The sequence below is a fragment of the Trachemys scripta genome, chromosome 5 (assembly GCF_013100865.1).
Source record: "Trachemys scripta elegans isolate TJP31775 chromosome 5, CAS_Tse_1.0, whole genome shotgun sequence".
Taxonomy (NCBI): domain Eukaryota; kingdom Metazoa; phylum Chordata; order Testudines; family Emydidae; genus Trachemys; species Trachemys scripta.
The window spans coordinates 8,799,459-8,813,336 of NC_048302.1; the positions used below are offsets into that span (position 1 = coordinate 8,799,459).

The 13,878-nt window shown below is 46.3% G+C and overlaps 2 protein-coding genes across 2 annotated transcripts in view; both read right to left on the minus strand.

The window, feature by feature from the left end:
- GSR (glutathione-disulfide reductase) overlaps positions 1-220 on the minus strand; it is a 40,984-nt gene extending 40,764 nt beyond the window's left edge. Inside the window, exon 1 of the mRNA XM_034771405.1 lies at positions 24-220. Coding sequence (XP_034627296.1) covers positions 24-182 — 159 coding nt within the window. The 5' untranslated portion in view covers positions 183-220. The remainder of the gene's footprint in view (positions 1-23) is intronic.
- Positions 221-10,611: 10,391 nt separating this feature from the next.
- PPP2CB (protein phosphatase 2 catalytic subunit beta) overlaps positions 10,612-13,878 on the minus strand; it is a 28,311-nt gene continuing 25,044 nt past the window's right edge. The window contains exon 7 of the mRNA XM_034772006.1: positions 10,612-11,311. Coding sequence (XP_034627897.1) covers positions 11,239-11,311 — 73 coding nt within the window. The 3' untranslated portion in view covers positions 10,612-11,238. The remainder of the gene's footprint in view (positions 11,312-13,878) is intronic.

Genomic DNA, 13,878 nt, shown 5'->3' on the forward strand with positions numbered 1-13,878 from the left:
GCAGCCCCGCCCCCCGCACTCACGCAGGTGCCCCCCAGGCGCTGATGCTCCACGACAGCCACGCGGGCCCCGAGCTCGGCCGCGCGCCGCGCGCTCGCCAGCCCGCCCGAGCCGCCTCCCAGCACCAGATAGTCGAAGGCGGCGGCCATGGCTCGAGGCGGCAGGGAGCGGAGTGCGGGCATGGAGCGCGGGGAGGGGGGGGGCGCTGCTGAGTCACGGTGACAGGGCGGGAGCGCGGCTCTGGGGGCGGAGCTCGTAGAGGGCGTGGCTTGGCAGGGCTCCCTGCTCAGGGAGGTGAGGGGCGGGGCTTCGAGGGAAGGGGCGGGGCGTGCTCGGGTGGGGGCGGGGCTCCGGCGGGCGGGGGCTCAGGGCTGAGTATGGGGGAGCGCGGCTGGGGTGACCAGACAGCAAGTGTGAAAAATCAGGATGGGGGTGGGGGGTAATAGGAGCCCATATTTAAAAGCCCCAAATATCAGGACTGTCCCTATAAAATGGGGACATCTGGGCAGAGGGGAGCAGGGGGGTGTTACGACCCCACAGGCTCAGGCCCTGCTTTTAAACAGTCTCTCAGCGCAACCCCCTCCCTTTTAAGGGTAAGTCACGTAGCCTCAGTGCCGCCTCCCCGCCCTCCTGCTTCCCACGCCGGGTGACGCCAGGTGAGCTCAGCGCCTGGCAGAGACCTGTCCCCACGCCAGGGACTTGTACAGCCCGGCTCGGAGGTGCAGGGACAGCCAGGCAGCAGTTGCAGCAGAGAGTAGGATTTACTAGTCAGCTGGAACACAGCAGGGGCAGGCCTTAGGTTTGCGCAGGAAAATCAAGGTTAAAGCATAGTGCGCGGTGGTCCAGCCGGAGCAGCTCGCCAGCCAGGCTGTACTGAACTACACTTTCAGGTTCTGGCTCTCTGACTTTTTATGCAGTGCCAGCTTCGTACAGAAACCCACACACGCCACACCTTGAAATCCACCCCACCATCAACCTCAGCCTGGACCAGTCTACACAAGAGATCCAGTTTCTGGACACTACAGTGCAAATAAGTGAAGGTCACATAAACACCACCCTATACCGGAAACCTACTGACCGCTATACGTACCTACATGCCTCCAGCTTCCATCCAAGACACATCACACGATCCATTGTCTAAAGCCAAGCCCTAAGATACAACCGAATTTGCTCCAATCCCTCAGAGACAAACACCTACAAGATCTTTATCAAGCATTCGTAAAACTACAATACCCACCTGGGGAAGTGAGGAAACAGATTGACAGAGCAAGACAGGTACCCAGAAATCACCTACTATAGGACAGGCCCAACAAGGACAATAACAGAACACCACTGGCCATCACATACAGCCCCCAGCTAAAACCTCTCCAGCGCATTATCCATGATCTACAACCTATCCTGGAAAATGATCCTTCACTCTCACAGACCTTGGGAGGCAGGCCAGCCCTCGCTTACAGACAACCCCCCAACCTGAAGCAAATACTCACCAGCAACTACACACCACACCACAGAAACACCAACCCAGGAACCAATCCCTGTAGCAAACCTCGTTGCCTATTGTGTCCCCATATCTACTCTGGCGACACCATCAGAGGACCCAACCACATCAGCCACACCATCAAGGGCTCATTCACCTGCACATCCACTAATGTTATATATGCCATCATGTGCCAGCAATGCCCCTCTGCCATGTACATTGGCCAAACTGGACAGTCCCTCCAGAAAAGAATAAATGGACACAAATCGGACATCACGAATGGTAACATACAAAAGCCAGTAAGTGAACACTTCAATCTCCCTGATCATTCTATTACAGATTTAAAAGTCACTATCATTGAACAAAAAAACTTCAGAAACAGACTTCAAAGAGAAACAGCAGAACTAAAATTCATTTGCAAATTTAACACCATTAATCTGGGCTTGAATAGGGACTGGGAGTGGCTGGCTCATTACAGAAGCAGCTTTTCCTCTCCTGGAATTGACACCTCCTCATCTATTATTGGGAGTGGACTACATCCACCCTGATTGAATTGGCCCTGTTAACACTGGTTCTCCACTTGCAAAGCAACTCCCTGCTCTCCATGTGTCAGTATATAATGCCTGCATCTGTAACTTTCACTCTATGCATCTGAAGAAATGAGGTTTTTACCCATGAAAGCTTATGCCCAAATAAATCTGTTAGTCTTTAAGGTGCTACCAGACTCTTTGTTGTTTTTGTAGATACAGACTAACACGGCTACCCCCTGATACTTGATTAGAAAATGACATTGCAAGATCCATAGACTAAAGTGGAAATTTACAAGTATAAAGCTGGGGTGTTTTGCCATAGAACTCTGGGTTCAATCCTGCAAAGCCTCAGGGCATCAGATCACGACCGACAGAGCCCAGCTCCTCACTCGTGCTCAGTCTGACTGGTAACTTTAAGACCATCTGCAGGTGTGTGTGTGTGTGTGTGCGCGCACGCTAACCATTGTATTTTCAATAAATACAGTTTATTGCCTTTTCCCCTCAAAAAGATCCCGTGTGCTTCTTATAAGCATAACAATGTGTGTGAAGCAGGAAAGCTGGAGAGGCTGCGTGGCCAACCTTGAAGGAAGAGTGAGACCCCCTTATGGAGGAGGGGGTTTCAGAGTTGAGTTCAGCATCGAAGGAAGTACAAGAGAGCCAAACGCAGCATCAGAACTGAGCACATTTCTTGTTTCTGGCTGGGGAAAACAAGTCTATCCGAAGGGTACCCTATTACCAAAATATACTGTGAATGGAATCTATTTTTCATTTGTGGTTGTGAGCACCTGGAAGATTAGCTGCTGTGATGACTGACTGCAGATGCACCAATTCCAAACTTTGGCAAAAAGTGGGGAGCTCTTGGCCCTTGTCAGTTGATATAGAACATTCATGACATGTTGTCCGTCGTGACTTATGTGTTTGCCCCTAATCAATGGTAGAAATTGGTGACAAGCATATATGACTGCCCTGAGTTCTAGGATGTGGAATAGAGTGACGTCGTGAGGTGTTTACCTGCCTTGGGCCATGTGCACATCCAGATGTGCTCCCCAAACCAACAGGGAAGCATCCATCATTATAACAACTGTCAGGGAACGGCATGCGAAAAGGACTCTTGGGCAGGTGTGTGGGTATTTCCACCAATTGAGAGATTCCTTCATGAAGGAGGGTATGGAAAGTAATTTGGTTAGTTTGTGTCTGCTCAGTGCACAAACAGTCCTGAGCCACCCTTGAAGGCAATGCATTCTCAGTCTTGCATGGTCTATAAACAAAAGTGCCAGCTATCACATGTCCCAGTAGCTGAAGACAATTCTTGACAAGGGAACATGGGCTGATCCGGATTGTGTTTATGATGTTGGATAAGGCTACCAATCTGTCCACGGGGAGGTAGACTCTTGCTGCTATTGAACAGAGATAAGATACTATGAATTCTACCTTTGTACAGGAGTCAGGATGCATTTTGAGTGTTCAATTGTAGGCCAAGTTCGAGGTTGAGGTCTATGGTCTTGCAAGTGACCCGTAAAGTTTCATCGTGGGAGCAACTTTTCAGAAAACCAGTTGTCTAGGTAAGGGAACACCAGAGTTCCTGTTCTGTGGAGGGGTGTTGCTGCTACTGACATAACCTTTGAAAAGACCCTTGGAGCAGATGAGAGGCTGAACTAGAATACTCTGTACTGAAAGTGGGCCTAACCAACAGTAAAACACAGGAACCTTTTGTGATATGGGTGGATTGGATTGGATTGGATTGGTAATGTGCATTTTGAAGGTTAAGTGCTAAGAACCAAGCCCCTTGGTCCAGTGATGGAATTATTGCTGCAGGCATCAGCACTTTGAATTTTTGTGCCTTCACAAACGTGTTGAGTAACCTTAGTCTAGGATGGGTCTCCAACTGCTGTTCTTTTTTGGAACCAAGAAGTACCTGGAATAAAAACCCTTCCCTTCGTGCTCAATGGGAATAGGTTCTATAGCACCCAAGAGTATGAGAGAGTATGTCTCATCTTAGAAGATGCTTGTAAGAGGGATCCTGAAAAAGGACGGACAAGGGGGATTGGCAGGCAGAAGAGAAGTAAAGTGAATGTAATACCCTGGGGACATGATCTCCAAAACCCACCTGTCCGTAGTGATAGACTCCCAAGCCCAACAGAAGTGGTAAAGATAGTCGTCAAAGGGAGGAAGGCGGGTGAATCATTGCAGTAGATATGAATGGGGAGGGTAACTCAGGATCTCGACCACCGCATCAAAATTGGTGCTGCATGGTTGCAAGACCAAAGATTTGAAAGTGGATAGTTTTCTCCTCTGGAACCGGTCTCTTGCATTGATCATATGATCTCTGGGAGCTCGAGAATTGGGTGTGGCAGGATCTCTGCACTGTCTGGGACTTACCCCGATCCACAGGAAAAAGCGTAGTCTAAATCCCCAGAGAACACCAAGTGGCCCTGGAGGCCTTTAATGTGTGCAGAGATTTGTCCATTCCGTCAATAAACAATTTAGTGCCATCAAAAGGCAGATCTTCGACTGTATTCTGGACCTCCTTTGGAAATTGAGAACTGGAGCCAGGAGGCCCTCCTCCTAACTACCGCTGTAGAAATCAAACAAGTGCCAGTATCAGCAGTGCCAAGAGAGGCCTGTGGAGATGTGCTGGCAAGAAGCTGGTCTTTGGCAATAATTGCCTGGAATTGCTCTCTGTGTTCTGTTGGTAAATGCTCAATAAAGGAGTTAAGCTTAGTAGAATTTGTCTGGGTGTATTTCACCATCAATGCCTGGCGTAGGGTGACCAGACATCCCGATATTTGGGTGGTTGTCCCACGTCCCGACCTATCTTTTTCCCGATATTTCGCTCTGCCGGCAGCACTCGTTTTTGTTGGGTTTTTTTGCTCCGCCGGCAGCACTCCGCTTTTTTTTTTTTTTTTGCTCCGCTGGAGGACCCCTCCCCCCCATGGGTCCCGATATTTTTTTCATCTCATCTGGTCACCCTAACCTGGCGGTTGGCAATTCTGAACTGTAAAATAGATGACAAATATGATTTTCTACCAAACAAATCAAGGAGATTATGATCTATCATAGGGCACAGATTTAGCTTGATTCTGCCTTTCACATTTGTTAACCACCTTGATCACCAGAGAGTTAGGAGAGGGATGAGAAAATAAAAACTGAGTCCTTAGAGGGGACATAATATTTCTTATCTGTTCTCTTGCACATGGGCAGAGTTGTGACCGGGGTGTGCCAGATGTCCCTTCTGGACTCTCCAAAGGTTTCTTTAAAAGACAAGGCAATGCAGGCAGATGAAGCTGTAGGAAGGATGTCAAGCAGGTTATGATGTGGCTCTTTGATCTCTTTAGGAAGGATCTGCAAAGAATCTGCAATTCTCTTGTTATGGTTCTAGAATTACTTGAAATGGTCTGCCAGGGATGGTGGAGGTAACATACTAGCTTCATCCCAGAATGAAGAAAAGATGTTGGATGGTAGAGGGACCTCTTCATCATCCCTAGCTTCCTGTTCCTCAAAGATTCCTTCCTAAGATACTGGTTTCCTAGAGAGGGTGGGTGATGAAGGTTGTCTAACGGCCAGTGGGCTGGTACATATGGCATGGGTGGAGGCATCCATGGATGCCTCCCATCAGCAAGATGGTGGCTGTGGACATCTTTCATGAGTGAGATCTATTTCCTCGGAGACCTCTGCAAAAGTGTCTCTCTCGCTCTCTCCTCCCCCCCTTAGTGCACAGCCAAAGCTGCCTCAGCAGCAGAGTTTGGGCTGGAGGCAGAGCTGCAGCAGGGGGAGGAGCTGGGGGTAGAGGTGGAGCTGGTCTGGGGGCAGAAAGGGAAGGAAGACAGAGCTGAGCAGGGGGCAGAGTGGAGCCAGAGCAGAGTTTTTTGGGGGGGGGAGTGGAACTAGAGGCGGATCTGGCATAGAGGCAAACCTGGCCCTAGAGGTGGAGCAGGACTGGGGGCTGAACAGGTTTGGGCAGTGCAGGGTTGGAAGTATGACACACTCTCCCTCCCCATCCCACGTGGGGCTGGCCTGGGCCTGGAGGTAAAGCAAGACTGGTGGCTGAAGAGGGTTGAGGGGAGTGAGGCTCAGGGCAGAGTGAGACTGGGAGCATGGTTCTCTCCCCACCCCCATGGTGACTGGTCAGAGTCCCACCACCCTGCATGGTTGGGGTTGGGGAGTCCCCTAACCTCCATCAGAGGCCAGGTGCAATGAGCTCTCCATCTTATTTAGCTGAAGTTTGATCTTCCTGTTTTTTCTGGTTCTAGATTTTAAATACCAGACAGAAGTTGCATTTTTGGGATATACAAGATTTCCCAAGGCAACGGATACACCGAGAGTGTCAGTAACTCACTAGGATTGCCTCCCACCACAATAGGTAATGTTTGAAACCAGGAGACCAAGGCATCCCCTCCCAGTAATGTAAAGCTCCCACTAGGAGAGAAAACAATCCAATGGGTAAGTTTTTTCTTAAAGCTACTGTTAGTGTAGTTTAGTAGTAGTTCTACTAATAACTAATTAACTACTCTAAGGGTATATCTACACTACAGCGGGGAGTCGATTTAAGATATGCAAATTCAGCTACGTGAATAGCGTAGCTGAATTCGACGTATTGCAGCCGACTTACCCCATTGTGAGGACGGCAGCAAAATCGACTTCTGCCGCTTTTTGTCGGCGGCGCTTACTCCCACCTCCGCTGGTGGAGTTAGAGCGCCGATTCGGGGATCGATTGTCGTGTCCCGACGGGACGCGATAAATCGATCCCCGAGAGGTCGATTTCTACCCGCCGATTCAGGCGGGTAGTATAGACCAGATCTAAGGGCTTGTCTACATTACCCACAGGATCGACGGGCAGCAATTGATCCAGCAGGGGTGTGTGTCAATTTATCACGACTACTCTAGATGCGATAAATTGACCGCCGAGCGCTCTCCTGTCAACTCTGGCGCAAGAGGCGCAGGCGGAGTCGACTGGGGAACATCAGCTGTCCACTCACTGCAGTGAAGACAGCAGTGAGTAGATTTAAGTCAACTTCAGCTACGTAGCTGAAGTTGCATAACTTAGATTGATTCCCCCTCCCCTCCAGTGTAGGCCAGGCCTAAGAGCTGTGGGGACACAGCTGAGGTAAAACTCAACACCAATCACGGCTAAGCTCCGTCTCAGGCCAAGGTGGTAGAGAAGGAACCAAGGGTAGTTCGTCCACGCAGCGTTTTAGTACAAGCGTGGAGCACAAGACTAGGAAACACGCATGCGGGCCACACTCTGCTTTTGTGACATCTCCAATCAAAGGTGCAGGAGGAGCACCCAGTAGTGACACTACTCTAAGAAGGTTAGATCACAGCCCAACCTTTTGCTAAACTTTCTCATTTTTGGACTACTACTTTACACAAATCTCATTTTAGCTGTTCTCATTTGCCAGATCTGTGAAAATTTTCCCCTAAAAGCCTGGAAAATGTCTTAGATGTCTCCCACTACACAAAATGAAGGTAGTCAATGAAAGGTGGTGTTATTTCAAGACTTTCCTGTCAAGTGTGCTGCTTTTAGCTTAATACAACTAAAAGAATCCTTCTAGCAGGATGAAAGTCAGTGAGAGCAGTCTTTGGAACCCATGGGGGCAGTGGTTCTCAACCTTTCCAGACTACTGTGCCCCTTCCTGGGATCTGATTTGTCTTGGGTACCCCAAGTTTCACCTCACTTAAAAACTACTTGCTTACAAAATCAAACTTAAAAATACAAAAGTGTCTCAGCACGCTATTACTGAAAAATTGCCTCCTTTCTCATTTTTACTAGAATTATAAAATAAATCGATTGGAATATAAATAAATATTGTGCTTACATTTATCAACTCCCCTCTGGCAGTGGTTCTCAACCAGGTCTACGTGTATGTGCAGAGGTCTTGTCCATTTGCCTAATTTTACAACAGGTTACATTAAAAGCACTAGCCAAGTCAGTATAAACAAGTCCTTGTATGAAATTTTAGTTTGTACTGACTTGGCTAGTGCTTTTAATGTAGCCTGTTGTAAAATTAGGCAAATTGACAAGACCTCTGCACATACACGTAGACCTGGTTGAGAACCACTGCCAGAGGGGAGTTGATAAATCTCTGTTGTTGAAGGTACCAGGTCAGACCCATGCAAGAAGTCACATTGCCAATACTGCATGTTAGCTGCCAATTCTTACTTGCAGTGTGGCTAATAAACTTTTACACACCAATAATAAGTCCAGGTCATGGGTATTTTTATCCTCAAGTGTGAATCCATGGGCTCCAGCTTGATGCTTCCCATAAGAACATAAGAAAGGCCGTACCGGGTCAGACCAAAGGTCCATCTAGCCCAGTATCCTGTCTACCGACAGTGGCCAATGCCAGGTGCCCCAAAGGGAGTGAACCCAACAGGCAATGATCAAGTGATCTCTCTCCTGCCATCCATCTCCATCCTCTGACAGACAGAGGCTAGGGACACTCCCGCCCCCCATTGGCAAGTGCCATTATCCATGAGCCCATGCTCAGGGCCCTGATTACCTGCACCTCAAAACTGGAGTTACTGAGGCTCCCCTCAAATGCTCAGCATGCGATCCAAGGAGGTGATCAAAGGCAAAGGATGGGAGCTCTTAGGTGTGTCTGGCACCAAGAAAGGGCTCAACATCACAGCAACAGCACCAATGACACTGGTTAATCCCAGACTCAGTCTGATGCTCATTCCATGGTGAAGCCACCCCTGAAAGTCCTTTTCTTGGCTTGGTACAGGGAGCTAGTTGTTGCACATTGTTCAGTGTGACTCCCGGGATAGGTTATAGGCAAAGTAAATGCTGATCTATAGTAAAGTAAATGGCAGCCCAATCTGGGAGAGCTAGGTCCATGAGAAACCTCAGCACAGACCTTCATCTCTATCCCTTGGGGAGCAGCTCTTTGCAGAGCTTGATCCGAAGCACCTGCCTCTGCTGACCCACGGGAATTTTAGTGCCACTGAAGTGTAGTAGAACCCTCAGAGCTGGAATCTTGGCACATGGTCCTTCTGAAGCAAATGGGCATGATCCTTGGCACTCCACTCATCAACCACAATAATGCTAAAGTCAGACCAAACTACTTTGACAGTGGTCTCTGTTGTTGGTGGTGCTGGACCCCCAGAACCAAATTTGGATTGATCCAGATTGAATCAGGGACCTTGGTGTTTCTCATGCCAGTGGCAGAACCACTTTAACAGGCGGTTCTCCAGAGGTAACTGCAGGACTCAACTCAGCACTGAACTCCACTGATACAGACAGTAACCATGACACTGTTTATGCTAAAAGAAAAGCAGAAAGTGGACTGTGCAAAGTCTTCAGGACTGATTAGGTCAACCCAGACATATCTGGAGACCTCTGAGCCACTTATGATGCACACAAATCAGTGTTTCCAAAACGATGGTACCGGACTTATTTGTATTATCACTGAGTCTAGGAGCTCTATTCACAGATTGTACAGTACCTAGCCTATGCCCCAAAGCTCACATGGTTGATCAAGTGGATCTGGGAACACTGATGAACTTTTATTGGGCACAGAAGCAGTTCAACAGTTGGCAGTATTGGATCCTCAGTTGACTGCACGGATCTGGGGATCTTAGTGCCTCTTATGGTGGGCACAAAACCACTTTGGTAAGCAGTTCTCCAGATTCAGCGGTGACAAGTATTCAGCACCAAACTATAATGACCCAAAATCACATTGACGAATAGATCGCCAGAGTCCGTTTGCTGGATCCATGGCACCAGATTTGCTTTACCATCTGATGACCGTGGCACTTACAGGAGAAACTTGTGGTAAAAATGCAGAACTTCCAGACTATCAGCTTTAGTCGGTCAGACACGAAATGCCTCCTCAATCTGGGGGTATGAGATGGCTCATGCTTTCGTGGGTCCAGACAATGCCCAGGCCATATGGGCCTCTTAAGAAAAGCTGACTAACAACCTGACTACAAACAAATAGCCCTTAAAGGGCAGAAGAAATAAACCTGCGAAGAAGCATTGAGCAGGATTTCAGCTCACTGTGCCTTAGAAGAAACTGAAGGGCAGGTGGGATCACTCCCCCCTTTTATACCCTCTGAACCTTCCATGAGGGAGGGATGAGTGGCTCTAAGAGAACTGCTCACTAGATGATTCTGGAAGCTCATTGTGTAAGCATCTTGATTCCACAAGTGCAGATGACACTTGGAAAACTGTTACTTTATGATCTCCAAGCACAAGAACATCCTTTGGATGATTCATCTTTTAAACTGTCATACACCAGTATCTATGGTACCACCTCATACTGCATGGTTGCCAAGAATGCTCAACTTCTAGTGACTCCACCAGGAGAGAAGGGAGCTGCTTAACATCTTGAAGGAGGTGGCCCTCCATTGATTAATATGCTTGTACTGTGTTGACAATCATCCCATTAGGAGTGTTCTATTGTATACTATGGCCAAAAAGTACACACATTAACCTCTTCACCAAGTAGGCTCTATGTTCTTAGAAGTAAACAGAAACCTAGAAATAGATAAATACTTTACAACCCAAACACCTTTTGTGTTGAGGTTGAGTAGCTGTAGCACATTCTGAAATGACAGTTACATATAATCATTTCACAAATGCAGATCACACCATTTTAGAATACCCATCTGTTTTGGTTTACAATTGCAAGTTTATTTGTTCAAATACACCAGATAAGATGCAAGCACTTCCATGACAAATATACAGGAAAAAAAAATAGGATCAACACAGAACGATATGTTAACTAAAAAAGGGAAAGCTCTTTAAAGGTTATGACAACATACTCCCAACAGGAACTATTTCCAGTCTCCAGTTAAGTTAATCATACATGTCAATAAAACAAAGTGTGGTGGGTTGAGCGAGAAGTTAGTTGTGTATTGTCCTTAAAAATAAACTCCAAACTCTAATTAATGCCAGTTAAACACTACAACTAAATTTACAAATAAGCATAAAAGGAGTTGAAAGTGTTAGAATTACCTTTTCTCTTTGAACAGTCCAGAAGAAAACAATTACTACAAATACAGCAGGCAAACTGACTGTTGGACTGATTGTTATAAGATATATAGTGTTGTACTGAATTCAGTCTCAAATTGTGCTAAATGCTCATCCTCAGTATGGCACATTTTGGTCCATGATGGGGGTTTTAGGCAGAGACAGATCCCAATTTCTTAGAGAAATGTGTAAATTATTGTTGCTTTTTTAAAATGCCAAGTGTACTTCCTCCTACAAAGGGCGGTGTGAGGAGATGTTTATAGAAAGTAGTCTGGAGTACGACGGGTAACATGAGGCTCTCCACGACGAGGTGCAGGGTCAAATTGAAGGCTGTAGTAAAAGGAACAAATAAATTTTTTGCCGCTACAATTAACGTTTAGTGAATTTTTAAATACAAATACAAAAACATTTTCCCCACTGCTAGGCTGTAACTTACCCCAACCTCTCCACCCAATGCACCATATATGCAAGTCTAGAAAAAACTCCCCTAAATTTTATCATTTTATGGGAGGCAAACACTTATGAACTGGCATAGGCAATTACATGAAATAAAGATCATCACTGGCTACAGTTTGTTGAAGCCCATCTCTAGTCTCACTAAAGGCCCTCTGAGCAGAATTCTCTATCATAAGCAACCCATTTCTCATTAATGTCAGCAAAACAATGCACCCACTTTACCTCCTGGATGTAGTAAGGTTCAAAAATACTAGGGATTAGCTAAATGCACTTCGGAGTAATATTTCACTGCTCTGCCGCTAAGCATCAAAATAAGGAGCTGCACCACTAAGACGTAATTAGCAATTCATGTGTTGTGTAACAACTGCACAAATATGCAGCTTAACATTAAACAATATATCAAGTTCAGTATAACATTTTAAATACTTTTATCCATCATGGCTCTCCTGCTCTCCTCTCCCCCTCAGAAGAGAAGTCCGAAAAAGAAGGGCTGGTGGTGGTGGTGAATATAGGTGAACTACCTTTGAGGTGGCTTGAAATTTGACCCAGGTCGATCGTGTGGACTGGCTCCATTGTCTCACGCCCTTACTTGGTCCCAAAGCGATAGAGACTTTTAGCCCAATGGATGAGTTGATACTGGAGACTATGAATAGTTCAAAAAGTCTCTACTGCTTAAGTTTGAATTGACACCTGAGGCTCATAAGAAAATGGTTTGCTGTGTGCAAATAAACAAGAGGTGACATATATGGAAGTTGCACTGAAGGGAGAATATCTCCACAAATGGGGTAAAAGTACAGACATCGCTATACTGGAAGGTTGATATGACCTGGTTGGGTTAGAGCAACTCTGAGATATGTCCCCAACAAGTTTAAAATGTGGTTAGTGGATAGGAAGCCCAAGGAGCTCACAGTGTAGGCCTGTTGGCAGATGAATTTGTAAACAGTAGGTATGAAAAGAAATTCAACGAGTACTGGCTGAAACACAGGAACCAATGAAAGGCCCTAGAGAAGGATTCAGATAAATCCAAGTGTGTGGCAGTGGACAGGGAGAACATCTGACTCTGGTAGACTCCAGCCGAGGGATCTCAAAGAACTGAGGTTCAGCCTTTGTAGGATGACAGGGCATAAGTAAGCGTACTGTCCAAGGCTTGAGATACTGATGTTTGTCCGGGATCGAGGGGTTAACTTTCACTCTATCCAGCCAAAAAGACAGCCTGTACTTCAACTTTAGAGTGAACTGTTACACTAAACTTTCGGAGCAAAGCAGTCACAAAACCAAGTCCTCTTGGGGACATGGTGCACTGTCAGATGAGCTCCTATCCCAGGCACCGGTGCACATGTCCTGTTGTATTCTCATGAGTTCAGACTCTGACCCCAGCAGCAGGAGCGCAAGGTGGTTGTTAAACGGGAAACATCTTTAGACACCTAAAGTTGCAAATAGGTGTCTCGGAGGATTTTCAAGAGTCTCTAGGCCCCTAACGCTCAGTTTCCCCACACCATTTTTTCCTGTCCTTTGGGGTTATTTCCACATGTAGTCTAGCAGCCAGTTAAATTTCTCCGTGCCCACACCATTTTAGGCATTGTCCACTGGTCTCGACCTTCTGAGCTACCTTCTTCACCTACTTTTTTGGCCTCGTTAAGACTCAACTTTCTTGATTTATTTGTGTATTTGTTGTCTCAAGTGATGCCACAGCTGAGGCTACTAAGGAAATTAGTGCCCATTTTCAGTAACTCCTCAGACCCACTTACTGAAGGGTTACTACTGCTTGTTAATATCCTAGAGTAGGAATCAACCCTGTAATTCTCCAAGGAGAAGGATAAGCTACTTACCATAGTGACTGAGACAAATGTTTATATGGATCTGCACTCCTCCCCCACTTCTTTGGAGCCTCATTAAGGATTCCTGAATTAGTAGTAGGAACTGAGGATGCACTTGAAGGCACTCCCTCTTTTGTACCCTTCTGTCCCAGAGCATTTCAAGAGGAAGGGTGTGCCCAGGTTTTGGATCCATACAGGTAATTATCTTGAAGATTAGTTACTATGGTCATTGTTTATACATCCACAAACTCTAATAAGGTCTCATTTTCCAGAGTTTTCCAAGCTTTGGGTAATGACTGCTTCATTTCAAAACAAAAACATCCCACCAATTTTAGGTCACTCATTAGTCCTATTTTACAAGTTTTGAAGTCTTTTCCCAAAATCAAAATGCCTCAGAAAAATAACCTTCATAGAGGATTTTTACATACACAACTAGACTTTAAAATTCCAACTCATGCAAGCCTTTCCCGCCAGGTTTCAATAATGCCAACTAGGTTAAATTTATGCTCAAATGAGCAATTCCAAAGGCTCTTAACACTGATGCCTAGACAACAGAAGAATTTCTTCTCTTCACATCCCTTGCACCTTGCTTAATTTAGTTCTCCACATCATAATTTTGATCCA